This window comes from Haliotis rufescens, unplaced genomic scaffold, assembly GCF_023055435.1.
Source record: "Haliotis rufescens isolate VD_foot unplaced genomic scaffold, xgHalRufe1.0.p SCAF_8, whole genome shotgun sequence".
In the NCBI taxonomy this organism is placed as follows: Eukaryota; Metazoa; Mollusca; class Gastropoda; order Lepetellida; family Haliotidae; genus Haliotis; species Haliotis rufescens.
The window spans coordinates 48788563-48804755 of record NW_025964372.1 but is presented as its reverse complement, the minus strand read 5'-3'; the positions used below and the strand labels follow the sequence as shown (position 1 = coordinate 48804755).

General features: G+C 39.2%; 1 protein-coding gene across 21 annotated transcripts in view; it reads left to right on the top strand.

Annotated features, from left to right (window-relative positions):
- The window catches only part of LOC124115140 (ras GTPase-activating protein nGAP-like), a 313251-nt gene that overhangs the window by 225347 nt on the left and 71711 nt on the right, over positions 1-16193 (top strand). For 16 of the 21 annotated variants that reach the window (XM_046475983.2, XM_046475986.2, XM_046475981.2 and 13 more), the window contains one exon: positions 2008-2052. The exons of 4 other annotated variants lie outside the window; for them this stretch is intronic. In XM_046475983.2, the coding sequence (XP_046331939.1) occupies positions 2008-2052 (45 nt within the window). Of the gene's footprint in view, positions 1-2007; positions 2053-13809; positions 14377-16193 lie in introns of those variants that run through there. One more of the 21 variants, XM_046476000.2, reaches the window with a different exon arrangement.

Below are 16193 nucleotides of genomic sequence, written 5' to 3'. Positions count from 1 at the left end.
TGTGACAATAGGTGTATATGACACTGTAAGTATAAGCACTTGAGACATGTGATAATAGGTGTATATGACACAGTAAGAATAAGCACTTGAGCCATGTGATAATAGGTGTATATGACACTGTAAGTATAAGCACTTGAGACATGTGATAATAGGTGTATATGACACAGTAAGTATAAGCACTTGAGACATGTGATAATAGGTGTATATGACACTGTAAGTATAAGCACTTGAGACATGTGATAATAGGTGTATATGACACTGTAAGTATAAGCACTTGAGACATGTGATAATAGGTGTATATGACACAGTAAGTGTAAGCACTTGAGCCATGTGATAATAGGTGTATATGACACTGTAAGTATAAGCACTTGAGACATGTGACAATAGGTGTATATGACACTGTAAGTATAAGCACTTGAGACATGTGATAATAGGTGTATATGACACAGTAAGAATAAGCACTTGAGACATTTGATAATAGGTGTATATGACACAGTAAGTATAAGCACTTGAGACATGTGACAATAGGTGTATATGACACTGTAAGTATAAGCACTTGAGACATTTGATAATAGGTGTATTTGACACAGTAAGAATAAGCACTTGAGCCATGTGATAATAGGTGTATATGACACTGTAAGTATAAGCACTTGAGAACATGTGATAATAGGTGTATATGACACAGTAAGAATAAGCACTTGAGCCATGTGATAATAGGTGTATATGACACTGTAAGTATAAGCACTTGAGACATGTGATAATAGGTGTATATGACACAGTAAGTATAAGCACTTGAGACATGTGATAATAGGTGTATATGACACAGTAAGTATAAGCACTTGAGACATGTGACAATAGGTGTATATGACACTGTAAGTATAAGCACTTGAGACATGTGATAATAGGTGTATATGACACAGTAAGAATAAGCACTTGAGCCATGTGATAATAGGTGTATATGACACTGTAAGTATAAGCACTTGAGACATGTGATAATAGGTGTATATGACACAGTAAGTATAAGCACTTGAGACATGTGATAATAGGTGTATATGACACAGTAAGTATAAGCACTTGAGACATGTGATAATAGGTGTACATGACACTGTTAGTATAAGCACTATAGGCGTATATGATGCAGTATGAACAATGACCTATTAGATATATTATAAATTAAATATTGGATGCAGACAGAACTCAAGATAAACTGTATATGATTCTGTTGTTTATGGAAGTACAACCAAATTCTTTCTTGTATGTAAGTCCCGAACACATCCAAATCTTAAATATTCCTGCTGGCTTTTGTACAACAGTCAGAGATTAAAGTTGAGGGAATTTCTTGTTGTGGGTCTGCATGAAGCCTCCTGCTAGTGTGGCAGCAGTTGACGGGGAAATAGTCTTGGTAGCATATGTGTATTTGGCTGGCGTGCAGCTTGTGCACTTGAGATGCATCCCAGGGTGCTGCACATGTGGTCTTGTGTAGCGCTGGGGATGTTGGGCTACAACTAGCTGTCATACATTCATCAACTTCAGGAAACTATTCTCATATATGTAATCATTTTTTTTTTTAAAACTGATGTTCATAGAATGCCTATGGTGTTAATTCTTTCTAATTCATTATTTGATTTACTTAAGAATTCAACTTCAAAGTGTTTGGGAATAAAAATGTTTAATATTTAAAATATGATAATTGCACTGATTTCATGTCAGCTGCACTCAAGAGACACAGAGGGCTTAATTTAGTTATTTCTTGGCCAGAAAATATTTGAATTTCTGAAAACTAAAATTAAATTTAATATATTGGTATTATTGAATTGATTTCTAAATTTCAAAATTGAATTCATACTTGCATGCAAACAATTCTCCAGAAATATCAAAAAATTTTATTTCAAGCTTTTCAGGATGTCACAGAAATGGTGTAAATGTTGTGAATTTGTCTAACACTGCCACATTGTGTCGAGATTGTGCTGGTTGTGTCACTGACCCCCCCCTTGTTTTTCCCTGCAGCCCGTGTGAGTGTGTTGTCAGAACACCCGAGAATGATCATACATGGTAGGAAATTCATCACTTCATCGCCATGGCAACAGAATCTTGTAAAATTATGTACATTGCAGCAAATTTGAGAACAAATCAAATTCTCTCACAAGAATAGCTATTGTTCCAAAATGATAACACAGTAACGTAAGTAATGATAATTGTATTTTATTGTGAGTCAATTACTTTTTAAATATAATTCTTTGTGATACAACATTAAAAATGGTGGGGAATTACTGTTCATGAAAATTCAGCTGTTAGTAAGGGATTTAGTTTAATGATTTTGATGAAATTTGGTGTGTGAATATTTGCAAGATTCTGCAGTCAAGCCTGTATAATGACCAATATTGCATGAGTGGAATGCAAACATGCTTTAACATGAAAACACAAAACTGGACACTGATTGGATGTCTTGAAGTCTTACAGTGCCTGAACATTGCAGTTCATTCAGAGCGGCAATGCCCTACCTGTACAATCAGTGTACTTTCTACAATCTTAATATCATTGATAAATATTATTTTATAAGTTTCAATTGTCCTTAATTCTCCCACATACATGTTTTTGTGATGAAATGAGGATTGAAACGTGCCCAGTTTTGTGTTGATGCGTAGTGTAGAAGCTGCATGCTTTTTCCTGGTTTCACATCTCTCATGCCTTAACATCACATAGACATTGTTAACCTGTTATATCTGAACACAGCAGTGTCGTTAACCTGTTATAGCTGAACACAGCGATGTCGTTAACCTGTTACATCTGAACACAGCAATGTCGTTAACCTGTTACATCTGAACACAGCAGTGTCGTTAACCTGTTAAAGCTGAACACAGCAACGTCGTTAACCTGTTATAACTGAACACAGCAACGTCGTTAATCTCTTATATCTGAATACAGCAACATCGTTAACCTATTATTTCTGAACACAGCAACGTCGTTAACCTGTTAAAGCTGAATACAGCAACGTCGTTAACCTGTTATAACTGAACACAGCAACGTCGTTAATCTCTTATATCTGAATACAGCAACGTCGTTAACCTGTTATTTCTGAACACAGCAACGTCGTTAACCTGTTAAAGCTGAATACAGCAATGTCGTTAACCTCTTATAACTGAACACAGCAACGTCGTTAATCTCTTATATCTGAATACAGCAACGTCGTTAACCTGTTATTTCTGAACACAGCAATTCTGAACACAGCAACGTCGTTAACCTGTTATTTCTGAACACAGCAACTTCGTTAACCTGTTATATCTGAACACAGCAATGTCGTTAACCTGTTACATCTGAACACAGCAACGTCGTTAACCTGTTATGTCTGAACACAGCAACGTCGTTAACCTGTTATGTCTGAACACAGCAACGTCGTTAACCTGTTATGTCTGAACACAGCAACGTCGTTAACCTGTTATGTCTGAACACAGCAACGTCGTTAACCTGTTATGTCTGAACACAGCAACGTCGTTAACCTGTTATGTCTGAACATAGGAATCTGATACTAGATGGGATGATGATAATCCCATGATAAGCAGGAAATGTGCTTATTTATTGTAGCTGTTGTCCTGGTTTGATTCCTAAATTGTGTTCATTTTATACTTCTTTAAGGTCTTCTCTTAGTGATATGCTGCTGTAGAAATGCAAGAGAGACAGTGTTGAACCGCTCACATTGTGTTGTCACTAGATGCTGATGTTGATGATTTCAGTGATAACATTTGTGTGTTGTATTAACATTGTGTGGATAATTGCTGATGTGACTTGGCATGTGGACAGACAATAGCATGATAAGATTGATTCATCATTGGTGTTGTGATGCATAATGACATTTGATGAGGTAGATATGCATTAAGTAGCTGTGACATTTACAGCATGTGTTTACTGCCAGCATGTCAGTAGTGTTAGCCAACATTAACCAGATACACACACCTACGTAAAGCCCTAAGTGCAGACCTTCATGCAGACCTGCGTATGTGCAGACCTACATGCAGACATACTTGCAGACCTGCGTATGTGCAGACCTACATGCAGACATACTTGCAGACCTGCATAGGTGCAGACCTATGTAAAGCCCTACTTGCAGTCCTGCATGCAGACCTACATGCAGACCTACATGCTGACCTACGTGAAGCCTTACAGGCAGACCTATTTGCAGTCCTGCATGCAGACCTGACCTACATGCAGACGTATGTGCAGTCCTACATTCGGACCTATGTAACGCCCTACATGCAGTACTACTTGCACACCTATGGTCAGACCTACATAAAGCCCTACATGCAGAAGTACATGCAGACCTACTTGCAGACCTACTTGCAGACCAACATGCAGCCCTACATGCAGACCTACATGCAAACCTACATGCAAACCTACTTGCAGACTTACATGCAGACCTACTTGCAGACCTACATACAGGCCTTCATGCAGACCTACAAGCAGACCTACTTGCAGACCAACATGCAGACCTACAAGCAGACCTACATGCAGCCCTACATGCAGACCTACTTGCAGCCCTACATGCAGACCTACTTGCAGACCTACATACAGACCTACATGCAGACCTACATGCAGACCTACTTTCAGGCCTACATGCAGACCTACTTGCAGACCTACTTGCAGCCCTACATGCAGCCCTACTTGCAGACCAACATGCAGACCTACATGCAGACCTACATGATTCACTTTATGAACACAGACAGTGAATGTACTCAACATTTCAGGGAACAGTCCTTCAAGACAATGTGTATTTATTTTGAGCTTGTGATTAATTATTTATTTTGAATGATTATTTGTGACAGTTTTAGCTCACTTGAACCAAAGGTTTGAGTCAGCTGATGTCTTGGTGCATTGTCCGTCTTCTCCTCGTCATAAACATCTGTGACATCGGCTCAGTACTTGCTGTGCTGAATTGGTGTATGGAGGATCCAGCAATTATGCCTTTAAGTATTTATGATTTGCATTTGAATTGAACTTGTCAGTGTCTGATTATGAATGAAATCTTTTTCAGCTGTCAAGATAAGTGTGTATAATTAGATCCCATTAAGACTGAAGGTCAATCACTGGATTCTCTGGTCCAGACTTGATTAATTACAGACTCTGTCATATAGCTGGAATGTTGCTGAGTGCAGTGATAAGCAATAAGAAATAAAAAAAAGAAGGTTGAAGAGTCATTGTTACAAAGAGTGAAGGGGAAGAGTAAAGTAGGGTGAAAGATAAGAGTGAGTGAGTGAGTTGGGTTTAATGCCGCTTTTAACAGTATTCCAGTTATATCGCGGCGTGTCAGCTTAATGTGGGAGGAAAGCCCGAAGTGATTCAGGTCTCAGACATTTGCCACTTCGGTGAAACCCACGAGCATGGGTATGGTGCTGACAAACCTAGAAACATAATCGGGGCGAACCGGGATTCGAACCCACAATCATAGGTTTCGCGGCACCTTAGATGACTGTGCCACCCGTGCCCCCCCTGAAAGATAAGAACAACTGTTTGGGGAGCGTACTTGCCCACTGTTCTTGTGTATGACTGTGTGTCTTCTGAAGATTGTTATATATATCAGTGTGTTTGGTTCAGACCCTTCCTTTCATCCCGTCACTGCCTATATGCCAGGGGAGTCATTGGTGCCTGAATATTCTGAGGTGCTGGAATCTCTAAGTTGGGTCCAGAAACTGCTTAACTTGTTGTTGAATCCAAGATTAGTGTTGTGTTAAGATAGACACAATTTTTATGGATAACAACTTCTTTAATACTAGGAAAAGCGACGTTTCGACGTCTATCTTGTCATCCGTCAACTTCTAAGTAATGCCTATCAAACAATTTAGTGTTGTGTTGTGGGAAAACTTGTATGACTTGCATGACTATGGGTTTTTCCCATGTCAATCTGTCATGCCGGGACGTAACTGATTATTATAGTGTGCGCGATTTAACAGATATGCCGGTACCGATCAAGGTGGTGTTTACCAAACTCATTGACTCAGGAAATGTATGGGAAAGTGAAGTTTTGTGATGGTGTTGGTCTTCACTTGAGTGTATGATCAGTTAAGAACCAGTGAAAAAAGTGGCTTGTTGATCTCAGAAATCAAGGACTGTTTCTATAGCACATGGATAAAGTCATACATGTCAAAATACTATTATGCGTGGTTTACGAAAATTTCATGATTTTTTCCCAATATTATTTCATGAGATATTAATGTTATATCCTTGTAATATTTTTTAGTTAGGGGAATGTAAATTTTTAAAAAGGGATTATTAATTCTGAAAGTGAACACTGGGATTGTTAGTTGATGGCTATTAGCTTCATTTCAACACTAGTTCAGGTATTTTGAGAGTAATGGAATCTTGTTATCTCTAGAGCGACCCGACTTGCTGGGGGAGTCTGCACAAAGCCAAAGTAACATTCCAACTGCCATACAAAGAACCACAGCAGTTGTAAAGTGCTATTGTTGCTTTATTCACATGGTCCAAAGCAGGAAGCATTAGGCAATCTTCCTTCCCATCACTTAGGGCACACCAGGACATACAACTGCCATACGAAGACCTACAGTTGTTGTAAAGTGCTATTGTTGCTTTATGCATATAGTCCAACTCAGGAAGGCATTAGACAATCTTCCTTCCCATCAATTAGGGCACACCAGGACATACAACTGCTATACGAAAACCTACAGTTGTTGTAAAGGGCTATTGTTGCTTTATGCATATGGTCCAAGTCAGGAAGCATTAGGCAATCTTCCTTCCCATCAATTAGGGCACACCAGGACATACAACTGCCATACGAAGACCTATAGTTGTTGTAAAGGGCTATTGTTGCTTTATGCATATGGTCCAAGTCAGGAAGCATTAGACAATCTTCCTTTCCATCACTTATGGCACACCAGGACAGCACTGCCTCGCTTCAGCATCTCAGACAAATTGTCTCTCTTGCTGATGTGGAGACAGCCATCATCTCCTTTTAACTAGGATTTTGCCACATCTTTCGGTAATGTTGTGTTATGTAGACAAAGTGTCTGTGTCTTTGGACAAAAGCTGTTTGCTAAGGTCTGAAAGATTGTACATGTAACAGTAGAAATATTGCAAATAGGGGAAGGGTGGATATAATAGGAAGAAAGTTGGAAAGAAGTGTTTAATAATTAATCAAATTACCAGCTTTAAATAAAGAATATCAGTTATACAGTTGTCAATATTTGTCTTAATATTCCCTATTCATAAGAACAATGTAGAAATTATGATATTATTTGGTAAAAATAGTGATTTATGTCGAAATGTGTGGAATTTGGATGTGGAGAGTATTCTTGATATTCTCTTTTAATGAGGTGGAATAAAAGCCATATTGGTTACAGGCTGGATAATGGTTGACGGGCTGATGGGTGGAACGTAATTCTGGTGGGGCGTAATTAACGGGAGATAGAGTCTTTTCTGACAATACGATCAGTTGACAGATGTTAGTGCCTCATGTCGACTAACACACTCTGGAGATTTTGCAGGTTATTTTTTCCTATAAAACTTATTTCTGTCATAAATATAGATTTTTCTATATTGTTTAATGCAAATTAAAAAGGTGAACAAATTTCATTTAAAAAATCTTTTTGGTTCACTGAAAATTCACTTAAAAATTATTTTTTTTAAATCAGAGTAATATGGTTTTATTTCTTACTAAGCTCATATATGTGTATTACTACAATGTACCAAAGTTCTCTGAAAGCTTTTCCTAAAATAAAGTGAAAATTAGCTTGTGAGGCAGTCCCTTCTCTATCCGTTACAGTATGTTGGCCAGAAGACCTAGAGCGTGGTGGATGCTATTTGTAGCACAGTTGAGGTGAAAAATGTCTTGTTTTTGCACACCTCCTAACATCTGTTCCTAAAGATAGGGATGTCATGCATCTGGCAGCATCTTCACAATGTTGCCTGTCATTATGTTTTGATGGATGATGGGAGATGACTAAGTGTAGGATCAGGAGCACGTGATTCACATACTGACTTTGCTGACATGGGTTTAGACTGACAATTACTCTCTGAAATAAAAATATTTAAATTTTTTGTTGTTGAATTATCTTTTAATACATCATAGAAATTAGCCCAGAGGATCTCACCATTTTCAAGCCTGGAACTGACCATATAAGACTTTCTTGGTAGTTTTTGGATATTTTTGTTTTCGGGTCTGTTTGAGAGACATTGAGTTGCTTTTTTGGGCGGTTAAAATGCATAGTGCAAGAAAACGTAATTCTCCTTGTTAACAGACTTACCATATTTGCTGTATTAAGGGCCCTGTTCCAATATGTACCCCCAACCAACTTGTGCTTCAATCTGTCAGTACACTTTATGACCACCCAGTCCTTTGCTCGACAATTTACATGACTGTATTTTCTTGTGTATATTACAGACTTTTAGAGAAAACCAGCAGTGTAGGAGTATATTGTTGCCTAGTAACTATATTACACAAATGTTTGAGTTTCATCAACGATTGAGCCAAATTTGTTCTCAACCCCTCAATCTCCGACAACAAATTATAGTGCATAGTTTTAATAAGTGCACTCCCTTTGTCAACTTTCGAAGTGCCAAGGCTGCTTATTACAGGAGCTACTGTAAGTACAATTCCCCTGCGGAGATAAAAATCTTAATTCTTGTGTACACCAACATTGGGGATTATGAAATTCTTTGTTATTTCGTGTAAGATTATCAGGATCCCAACTATATTTACCAGACTGGAGGGATTAGTGGAGCTTTGTCGTCAGCCATTGTTGCTCTTCTGGAGCAGTCTGTAAGGAAGGATTCTGTTTTATTTCCTGACATGATGAAAAACAATGTAGAATAAAATTACAGTTAATCCTCGTCCTTGGTACAGCGAGTGTTTATCTGTGGCGTGATGCAGGAAGAAGCCTGTAGAGACCTGAAGGCTATAGCTTCTTGAATGCTGTTTCCAGATAATGCCATGGAATTTAGATTAAATGGGGACTTGTAGTATTTGTAAATAAGCAGTAATAGAAGTATCGATAGTTAATTCATAGCTCAATTTGAGTAGTAGTCGAATTGTGTAATAGTCGTAGTAATTCACTTTATGCTGAGCTGAGTGATATCGAAGCCTATTTGTGCCCATGGAGTGATCTCCCCTGCGTATTCCCATCATGCTCTCACATGTTAATGATTTCTGGATGAAATTATTTTGCTTTCACAACCTGACCCCCACCATCTGACCTTTGACCTTAAGGTCATCTCTACAAAGCAACTCCAGAAAGAGACCAGCTTTGCCTTGTTTCTGTCAGCGTGGTACCAGACACCCGGATGTTTACTAACTACATGCTCCATGTTGTGGGCAGGTTCACATTGTTTTGGAACATGGACAGTTGCCATTTGGATTGCCTGACTACCTTTACTTCTTCCAGCCACTTTACAGTGTTGTTTCTGATTAGGAACCTGATCTGTTGGTTGCCTGGAAGCGATTGTTGATGGGAATTATGTCTGGGGGGATATCCATGAGGGTATTACAGGTGAATATGATCCCTGGGTGTGTCCCCTTTGTGCCCCTGTGCTCCCTGGGTGTGTGCCCCTGTGCTAGGGTTCTATAACCCTGCTAGGTTAGATGTGGCATATCAGGTTATATAGCCCTGCTAGGTTAGATGTGTGATATCAGGTTATTAGTCCTGCTAGGTTAGATGTGTAATATCAGGTTATATAGTCGGCTAGGTTAGATGGGTGACATCAGGTTATTAGTCCTGCTAGGTTAGATGTGTAATATCAGGTTATATAGTCGGCTAGATTAGATGTGTGATATCAGGTTATTAGTCCTGCTAGGTTAGATGTGTGATATCAGGTTATATAGTCGGCTAGGTTAGATGTGTGATATCAGGTTATTAGTCCTGCTAGGTTAGATGTGGCATATCAGGTTCTATAACCCTGCTAGGTTAGATGTGTGATATCAGGTTATATAGTTGGCTAGGTTAGATGTGTGATATCAGGTTATATATATAGTCGGCTAGGTTAGATGGTATATATCAGGTTATATAGCCCTGCTAGGTTAGATGTGTGATATCAGGTTATATAGCCCTGCTAGGTTAGATGTGTGATATCAGGTTATTAGTCCTGCTAGGTTAGATGTGGCATATCAGGTTCTATAACCCTGCTAGGTTAGATGTGTGATATCAGGTTATATAGTTGGCTAGGTTAGATGTGTGATATCAGGTTATATATATAGTCGGCTAGGTTAGATGGTATATATCAGGTTATATAGCCCTGCTAGGTTAGATGTGTGATATCAGGTTATATAGCCCTGCTAGGTTAGATGTGTGATATCAGGTTATTAGTCCTGCTAGGTTAGATGTGGCATATCAGGTTCTATAACCCTCCTAGGTTAGATGTGTGATATCAGGTTATATAGTTGGCTAGGTTAGATGTGTGATATCAGGTTATATATATAGTCGGCTAGGTTAGATGTGGCGTATCAGGTTATATAGCCCTGCTAAGTTAGATGTGTGATATCAGGTTATATAGCCCTGCTAGGTTAGATGTGTGATATCAGGTTATATAGTCGGCTAGGTTAGATGTGTGATATCAGGTTATTAGTCCTGCTAGGTTAGATGTGTAATATCAGGTTATATAGTCGGCTAGGTTAGATGTGTGATATCAGGTTATTAGTCCTGCTAGGTTAGATGTGTGACATCAGGTTATATAGTCCTGCTAGGTTAGATGTGTGACATCAGGTTATATAGTCCTGCTAGGTTAGATGTGTAATATCAGGTTATATAGTCGGCTAGGTTAGATGTGTGATATCAGGTTATATAGCCCTGCTAGGTTAGATGTGTGATATCAGGTTATATAGCCCTGCTAGGTTAGATGTGTGATATCAGGTTATGTAGCCCTGCTAGGTTAGTGTTGTAATGGGAAGCTGTATCTAAACAGCCGGAGTTGCTGTTTCCTCTCAAAACAATGGCATTAGTCAGCCAATTACCATGACTGCCATGCTGCCCTCAGATACATGGCTGTGTGTCCTGTGACTGGAGGTGGTCCGGTGCCCCATCGTGACTGACCAGGGGACTGTATTAGTCACAATAACCTGCTCTAAGACCATCAGTTCTGTCAGCTGTCAGGCCACCGTTAGTCCTGCACCACAACTCTGGAATATACTTTATGAAGCCAAAAGCAATCTAGATAATAGAAAAGCAAGTCTAGCCACCTCCTTTCCGTTAGAAATCAGCATCAGGAATTAAGAATTGGAGGAGAGAATTGTTATGTTTACATCACCTCAAGGAAGAAATGCTTAAAGTATCAAATGGTTTGAATTGAATTAATGTAATATTATAATTAATAATATTATAATTTGAAGTTTTCTTCAAATCAATTGGTCGAAATAAGTATATAATTAAATTAACAAAATTCTTTTATTTGGGATCACTTTAAGATATAGTCAGTGGATTGTTAGAAGTAATGTGATGAAAGGCTTCAAGAAGGGGATATTATTGTTAAATCGGGGAGTTCCTAAGCTGAGCACACATATTGATGTTCTGTAGAAAGGGGTATGTTTGCAGTGAAAAGAAAGAAAATAGGCAAATACGTTGTTTTTTATTTATTTTTGTCACAGATCAAACCCCAAACAAAAACTAATCCAGATGTCTATTTAAGCAGTAACACTAAATATTCAGTTTAATATTCCTCCACCTCGGACGTACCGTACATGTAACGAAGACAATTGAATAATGTCTGAAATAGGAGCCTGTGACACGAGACAGATTTTACCTCTACAAAGGAGAAGACCCTGTCTTTGTCCCCGGCATCCTCCGGTCTCTTGTCAGCGGCTGTGTGTACAACGCTGCCATACAAACTCACCGAACCCTGTTATGTGTCATCCATGTTGGAATACGGCATAATTGAAAAATGATTAATTTACGTTTTTTTGGCAACATGTCAATAATGTGATTGACAGCCTGACAGACAGCTGGAACTAAACTGCTGTAAAGTTTGAAATTATCTCAGGGGTAGAAAGGTATGTTGTAGGAAAATATTATTTCTTGACCAATGATGGGTTTAATATGATTGATTAATTGCTCCTCAAACAGTGATATTTGATGCTCTGTGTTTACTAATCCAGGTGCATCCCAACAAAAAACATTGATGTTTTGTTCACAGTACAAGTTTGTGTAAAGAAAATGAGATCTTCTAATCAATTAATAATTCAGCTATGTTCACAAAATGTTATCCTGAGTTTTGTTGAGAAAATTCCAAGTTTGGGAAAATTATTTAAGACTAATACACAAGTTTTACAGAAGTAGCATCGAGGTGTAAAGGTTATGAAAAGCAAGTCCTCAACAAATTGGCAATATGTGAATCTCAACCTGTCTCAATGTTGCTAGCAATTAATTTGGGTATGTTCAGTGATATCGATAGTCTTTGCTCACTGTAATAGATCCTTCGTTCTCAAAATTATTGTCATGAATAAATGATTTGAAGAACTTCGACATGACACTAATCATAGTGTATCAGTAACAGTAATGTCTAGGTCACTGTTGCCTTGGTGTTTTTGTTTTCTTTTATCATTTACTTCCAACAAATCAATTGCTGGAAAAAATGCAATATCGCTATTTTTAATACACACAATTGATTCACAACACCCGATATTGCAACTGATAGGACAGCTCCAAAACTTACATAACAAGTTTAATGATTATGTGTCACTGGTAGAATACAGGACAATACTGTCTGATGTTGGGAGATGCTGTGGTTGTCTTCTTACCGATTCCAGCGGTCTGGCAATGATGCATCTGATCTGAAACGTACCAGACAAGCCATTGATCTCGACAGTGTCATTGAACAGTGTCTTCATGGGCGTCCATTGTTAGGGTTGCTACGGAAGCAAATGTAGAACTCTGTAGAATAGAGGTAGAAAGTATTTATTGACATAACACTTAGAACCTTTGGCTTCAGTTGGGGAGCAACAGTCACATTTTCTCCTTCATGGAGTGTGCCATTTGTGTCCTGTGTGTCGCCGTGTGTAGACGTGAGTGTGTGTGGTCCTGTGTATCGCCGTGTGTAGACGTGTGTGTGGTCCTGTGTGTAGACGTGAGTGTGTGTGGTCCTGTGTATTGCTGTGTGTAGACGTGAGTGTGTGTGGTCCTGTGTATTGCTGTGTGTAGACGTGTGTGTGTGTGGTCCTGTGTGTAGACGTGAGTGTGTGTGGTCCTGAGATGTACCTTATGAGGTGTTTCGGGATATTTATATTTCTGTTCATTATTTGCTTTTTACAGAAACAGCCTTCGAAATTCACGCTAGTCGGCTAGCCCGAGACTACTAAATTCTGCTGAAGACAAGTAAAGGCTATAATTCTTAACCAGTTCTTAACGCTTCCATTTTGCTACAAATTGGAAGTTTCAACACTGACAGAAAATTTAAACAGTGTTATTTTCGTCCTAGCTACAAATCCTGAGATCTAGTGAAATAAAGTTTTCTAAAGTGGACTAGTCTTAAAAAAGACAAACTTCTACGCCTGCAGAAACTGTATGACCTTGTAGGTTTTGAAAGTGTATATATAAACTTGTTATTGTCATCCAAACATCATCACAAGTTATCTGTATCATGCTTGAAGTCATTCACGATATATTGATTGGAACCACTGCTCTTTGAAGTTGAACTGTCCTTTAAACATCAATCATACAAATAAGATTTGTGAATGGTGCTTCTGTATTTCCGAGGCCCAGTCTCCACAGGACAATTCAGAATAAACAATAAACAGGTGTTGACGTCGTAACCGTGCAAGGAGCTTGTGTCAGGTGGGGGGCGTATTACCTATGTGCCATTCAGTCGGAAACACAAACTCCATACCCGATTTCACACACCAATGATCACAAGGTCGAACAATGTTCAGTGTCTGCCTGACAGCTCGGAGAGAGTTATGAATTACCACAGTATACGGCTATTGTTACTGGCAGACTTGCTAATTATTGCTAATGAGCTGGCGCCGTGCTAATTTTAGCATCGACCCAAGAGCTGCGAGGAGAATGGAAAGATGAAAGTTTGGTGTTGGCGGAGACACATTGTGAGACTGTACCTACAATGTAGTGCAGTAGCAGGAAGATAGCTGGGACATAGCTGGGACTAGCTGGGACTCTACAGGGCCAGAGCAGGGTGTACAGACCTGGTTTGAGTGCCAAGGGCTGACATAGACAGCTCGGTGTCCATTACCTCCACCGGGAAGTGGGACAAGACATTGATGTCGTCTGCAGCCCCAGCTGAGACACTGACTGTCCAGGAAATCTGGGCGTCCATCACGACAGATGTTGCAGTGGGAGGAGGAGGAGGAGGGACCAGCTCCTGCTCTGTGTCTGTGATACCCTGTGAATAGTCGGGCCAGGATTGGGATACTAGTGTGTCGGCTTCAAATTGGTGAGTTTTGCTTCTTGGTTCGAGATGTGATGTTGCTGTCGATGTCCTGGGCTCATTGCTTGTGTTGTCATATTAGACAGATTTGTTTCAATGATGTAGGTGATATGTAACGTACGACTGGACTACCTTGTGACATTGTTCTCACAGATACTATATTATTTGTACACAACAGTTCTGCTTGTCACTGTGTCACAGTGTGCGTGAATACCTATATTCAAGGACATTGATCTACATAGTATATTCATAATGTCTGCATGTGGAATGGAGAAAGGCGGTGGTTGCGATGAGACTGTTCTCAAACACTGCCTACGATGAGACTTATCAAACCACACCAGCATCCTCATAGGCTATGCTTGATTATATGACATATGAATCTATCCTCCCACCTGAAAATGAACCTATTTGTCTCCAGGAGCTAGGCTGACATCTTGTACATTGAAGAAGATTAGCATCATGTAAAGACAAATCGGTACTGAATATATTTGCCTGGTATGACACTCACTGTGTTTGGGGTGTCTTGTTTAGGCTGACATTTAGTACATGGAAGATAGGGAGGCAGGAAATGTTTAAAGGCTCATGTCCAAAAGATATTATTTCTTTGTCTCGATCATCCAATCTGCCATTTTGTCAATAGAATGTGTGAGTTCAGTACCAAATAGGTAGATATATCGAAACAATATATGGACCCACTAGGAGGACCTTATGGGTGCTGGGATACAATTGTTCTATGACATCATAAAGACGTTTGACGTCAACTTACTTCAGTGAAGATAGCCATGTTTGATACCATTTATCTCTGTAATAAATATGAATTGAAGTTTGTGAATTGTATTTGCATGTTTTGAAGATGCTGCAGTTTTACAATATGATGAAAAGTCAAAATGTCATAACCATAAGGTTACTTACCGTATTCAACGTAATAAGTGCCCCGCTCTAATTAAATCGGCGATATTTGCCGATATATTGGCTAGTGGACAATCCCAGTTAGCACCCCTTCCGATTGATCAATGTACACAAGACTTATTTATTCGTGTATAATACGTGTGTTATATGCATCCTTAATTATGGGAAATTAGATTCTGGAAAAATATATCTGTCATATTTAAACATTTCAGGCTGTCAGCATAAACCTTGAAATTTACGATCTTTCAACCCTGTTGTTTTTCACCAAAATAATATTCTAATAAGTGCCCCCTATTTCTAATTTTGAGAGCGCCCTGGGCGCTTATTATGTCGAATACAGTATCTCATGGATGGTCACAAACTTTAAGACACTTGATATTGAATCTAATTTTAATTTTTCGGGTATCTGATCTCAGTTTGTGGCATACTGGTAAACAAATCACTACAAATATAGTGTATCCTGCGTCTCGAGTAACTGGCTTCATCAATGGGCGAGATGAGCTGTGTGTTTGTAGACGACTGTCAGGGAAGTCTCTGGTCTCCTGATTTGTTGGCCTTTCGGCTAATACGCGATGAGATCATTGCCAGATGGGCGCAACACATACGCATCGTCATCCATCGCCCAACTTATTGTCTCTGAAAACGAGCAAGGTAATTAGTTACTTGGTGTTCGACCTCCTGCCAAGTCAGAAGCTTTGCCTGCATCAGCATTGTCTATTTAAGCATGTGATTACCCAGGTTGGTTAGCCTTGACTCTGCCAGGGATGTTGGTAAATCTTTGGGGAAACAGTGAAATCAATGTTTGGATGTTGAGAATTAGCAATCTGTTTGATAGCTGTGTGTTTGGAATCACACAATGTGTTACTGACTGCGAGACCTGTGTAGACTCAATGCTGTTACGTTATTTGATAAGG